We start from the raw sequence: 4,395 nt of genomic DNA on the forward strand, positions 1-4,395 counted from the left end.
TCACGTGATCTCAGGTGAACACAACTAGGCTGCATGGCGCCCTAGACCAGGTGTCTGCAACCTGCGGCTCCAGAGCCACAGGTGATAATAACAATAATCTTTATTTATAGAGCACCTTTCAAGATAATCAAAGTGCTTCACAGTAAAACATAATATAAAAAGCCGTTTTAGAGAAACGATTCTTTAGCTGCTTTTTAAATAAAACTCTGAGTCTACAGATCTGAGGCTGAGAGGAGGAGTTCCAGAGAGATGGAGCCACTGCTGCAAAGAGTTCTTATAACAACCAGCAGGCCCTGGTCACATGATCCGAGGGACCTGCTGGGAGTGGACGGCTGCATCCTTTATGTGGGCCGATGTCGAGCAAACATCAAACATTTGAGTGATTTTATTTATGTTTATACATTTATTTTACATGAAATAAGTGGTGCGTCAAACTGTTTCAGAAAAAAAACAAAAATCATCGCAATTTGGTGCCCCCTCCAGCATGTGGCGCCCTAGGCGGCCGCCTATGCCCATGACTGCCCCTCCTGAGATTCAGTTCTCAACACCTGCACCCACTCAGCTCACTGACCTTCGACCTGATGTTTCCTTGCTCTCCAGGGGGCGGGGCAGCAGGTGATCTCAGCGGCGGGGTCAGGAGGCACCACCCCCACCTGGACAGGAAGGTAAAGGTGGTGCGACTGTCGGAGGTGCTCAGCGTCCTCAGACTGCCCCCAAACGCGGAGGCCTGTCCCATGGTGAGTGCCCCCCCCCGCCAGCGACCCGCCCTGAGATCTGCGCTAAGCTCCTCCCCCTCACAGGAGAACATGTCGGCGTTCTGCGTTGAGAGCCAGGACCGAACGCTGGTGTTCGCCGCCCTCAAAGACGACTGCGTGGACTGGGTGGACAAACTGTGTCTCAGCAGCTTCAAGGTCAGAGGGCAAACATCCCACAATGCACTTCCTCTGGACGTCGTCCCGCTCACTTCCTGCTCTGCTGGTCTCAGACAGGAAACAGTTCTGCAAACGCTCCAGCTCGCATGGAGGAGAACCAGATCTACGCCTCTGCAGACGAAGGTACGGCTTCTCCAGCCCCCCTCTGTTGCCATGGAAACCCTCATTAAAAATCATTAAAATATTAATCGCTGCATATTTTGAACAGAAGTTTCTCTAACAGGGGGGGTTGGGAGCTGGAACAGACTTTTCTGTTTTGGTTGATCAGCTACAAAAGCCTACTGTCCCCCCCCCCCCCAATATAAGCAGACATATCTCCCGCTTTGCTGCTGTTTTCCGCCTGAGATCAATAAAGTTTTATTCAAATCCCCGCCTGGACTCACCTGGGCTGCTGTTTGGGGTCATGCTGATGTTTCCCTGCCCCCCCAGCACCGCGGTTCTGGGTGGTGGTCCAGAAGACGGAGGCTGCGACTCGCTGCGGCCTGGAGGGCCCCTTCTGGCTGGAGGTGGGCGGAGCCTCGCTGCTGCTCAGAGAAGCCCAGAAGAAGATTGTGGTGGGAGAGTGGCCGTACGAGCAGCTGAGGAGATACGGGAGCCATCAGGTACTCTGACTGACCCCCCCATGCAGACTTCTGATTGACAGCATGACCTCACCCCTGCCCCTCCCCCCCAGTCGGTCCTGACCATCGAAGCGGGTCGGCGCTGCAGTTCTGGTCCCGGGATCTTCAGCTTCGAGAGCTCTCAGGTCGACCGGATCTTCTCTCTGATTCAGAGCAGCATCAAGCAGAGGGCCCCGCCCTCGGCCCCCCGCTCCCCCCTCCCCAAAACCCCCAGCATGGCTGCAGCTCTGGAGACCAAGCTGAAGATCCAGGGCAGGAAGTCCCCGTCCCTGGAGGAGGGGCCACACGCTCAGGAAGACCGGGGGGGTCAACCGGACGCCACGCCTGCGCCCATAACCCTTATGCCCCTCCCACTGCTGCCAACACAGACCCCGCCCTCCAGGAGAGCCGCAGTCCACCAGTCAGATGGGATTTATGCGGATCCGGCTGAGTGTGCCCCGCCCACCATGAAGCCCCCCCCAACCAAGGCGCTGTACATCGACCCCGCCCGCGTCCTTCCTCTGAAACCCCCGGGCGCCGCCGACAGCCCCCCCCCACAGACGGACCAGCGGGATTCGGTTTATTCTGAGGTACTGGACCGGGTCAGCCCCCATCAGAACCAGCAGAGCGGCGACCCGGAAACGGAAAGACCCGAAGAGCCCGTCTACGCCGAGCCCACAGCGGGGGCGGAGCCAGAACCTGACAGAACTGAAAACAAACCCGACCCGTTTGCCCAGCTCTATGCCAAAGTCTGTAAACCGCACAAAGGACCGCCCCCCGAGAGCGAGAACAGAACCGGCGCCACCCCTCCCCCCACCCGTCTGACCAGAGGAGAGGAGCCCCCGGATGATGTCATCTACGAAAACCTGGGCATCATCTGACCGTGAAGGTCAGAAGGAACCTCCTCCTGGTTCTGGTTCCGCCCAAAGTTCTCTGCTTCTCTGACTGAAGTCTCCAGAACCCAAAGTTCTTCTACGGCTGACACATTAACCACTTCTGCTCCTTCAGCGTGACCTCAGCATGACCTTCCAATGACCTTAGGATGACCTGAGAGGATTTCCTGCTGAGGTCCGACTACCTGATCAAACCTGAAGAGGTTTTTCCTGCTGAGTCGGCCCGTTTGTGGTGCAGATCGATGAATCCTACAGGAGATTTGGATCATAAATGGGGTTATTTAAACGTCTGGGTTTGATTTTGTTTTTTATTTCCACGACTGTATAAATGAGCCGAACTAGAAAAGTTTCAAACTGTTTTCTGCTCTTCTTGAACAATTGTTTTTGTTACATTTTTAATTAACTTTTCGTTTGGTTCTTGTTTAAAAAAACATCGAAACCAGTGCGGTTTAAAACATCAGATTGATCTAGTTTTATTCCTCATTTATCGTTTTTACCAAAGAAAACGGTTCATATACGTTTAAAAATATGCATTAAAACTCTTAAAAACCTTTCCCAATTGTTTGTCTTTTCTCTTCTTTTTGTGGTGTAATTAAGATTTTGTCCACCGGGTGGAGCCAAAACTCACTTTGGCTGTATTTTCCAGTTTCTCTCTTAATGTTTGTTCCCACTTCCGGTTTTATGCCTCTAAGAAGGAAGTCATTTTGTCTAAGAAATCTGTAATGATGTTGGACCTTTATAAAAACAGTAACTAACTCCCCCTAGTGGTTGGAAGACAGAAACACCATACATCACATCTTTCCCCTTTAGATATTTTCCATAACTAAATAAACTTTTATAACTACTGCCTTTCAGTTCTTGTCTTCTAATCCAGTGGCCCCCAACCTTTTTGGGGCTGTGGACCGGTCAGCCAGTGTGGAGTTATTCCGCGGCCCGGTCGGGGGGGGGGGGTTGTTCAGTAAAAGTACATAAGTCTTTGTAAGGTAATCGAGGGTGACCTGTACAACAAGCATATAGTGTCCAAGCCCTGGAATTATGGATCAAAGTCGTTTTTGGCCAATTCAAAAATGGCTATTTTGACTTATTTCTCGTCAAAAATGCAAAGTTTGACTACTATTTTTTCAAAAAATATACAGTAAAAGTACAAAAGTCTTCTAGAGGTAATAGAGGGTGACCAGTAGAACAAGCATTTTCTGTCTAAGGCCTGGAATTATGGACTCATTTATTTTTTAAATTACTTTATTCAACTTCATTATTGAAAACTCTAAACATTTCTTTTTAGAAAGGACATAATAAATAACAGATTATTAGTACAAATATACACTGATAGAATACGTAGTTTTTTTTAAATAGAATTTTATTTCTATTTTTCATTTTACTCCGAGCACATCTGACGTTCTAATGCTCCAACAGAAAGCTCTTCCACCGAGTTTCATGCTCTGCCGTAAACCGTGTAATACGGGCGCATGACTTTTTTGTAGCGTGGCTGGCTTGACCGCGGCTGAGAGAACAGCGGCTCACTTGACCGCAGTTGTTTTCCGTCTGTTCTTCTGTTGCTGCACTAATCCCATCCATTAGCGAACAAAGGTTCCACATGCAGCTTTTCTCGTTTGACGCGCCGCTGGACTGCTTTAGCGCTCAGTATAATCGTGAGAAACCGGTTGATTTTCAAAATAAAAGATTTCTGACTCAAAAAAAAAAAAGTCCCTAAATTCTTCCGCGGCCCGGTGGCAATTGGTCTGCGGCCCGGTACCGGTCCGCGGCCTGGTGGTTGGGGACCACTGTTCTAATCTACATTCTGAAATCCTATTGACAATAGTGCACAACTTAAAGCTTTTACAACCACTTATTATCTAACCACAAATTATCTAACACAAAGAAAAATACAAGTTGCAATTAAACAGTTGAACATTTTCTACTAACTTCACAGCATAAATAACTGCTGGTTTTCATTGCAAATAACGTTTCGGT

General features: G+C 49.3%; 1 protein-coding gene across 1 annotated transcript in view; it reads left to right on the forward strand.

Moving 5' to 3' along the window:
* Window positions 1–2,995, forward strand: part of LOC112143833 (docking protein 3) — a 5,256-nt gene extending 2,261 nt beyond the window's left edge. Inside the window, exons 3-7 of the mRNA XM_024268042.2 lie at window positions 601–737; window positions 801–911; window positions 986–1,055; window positions 1,362–1,534; window positions 1,606–2,995. Of these exons, the coding sequence (XP_024123810.1) occupies window positions 601–737; window positions 801–911; window positions 986–1,055; window positions 1,362–1,534; window positions 1,606–2,412 (1,298 nt within the window). The 3' untranslated portion in view covers window positions 2,413–2,995. The remainder of the gene's footprint in view (window positions 1–600; window positions 738–800; window positions 912–985; window positions 1,056–1,361; window positions 1,535–1,605) is intronic.
* The last annotated feature ends 1,400 nt before the right edge of the window (window positions 2,996–4,395 follow it).

The sequence above is a fragment of the Oryzias melastigma genome, linkage group LG16, assembly GCF_002922805.2.
Source record: "Oryzias melastigma strain HK-1 linkage group LG16, ASM292280v2, whole genome shotgun sequence".
Lineage (NCBI taxonomy): Eukaryota > Metazoa > Chordata > Actinopteri > Beloniformes > Adrianichthyidae > Oryzias > Oryzias melastigma.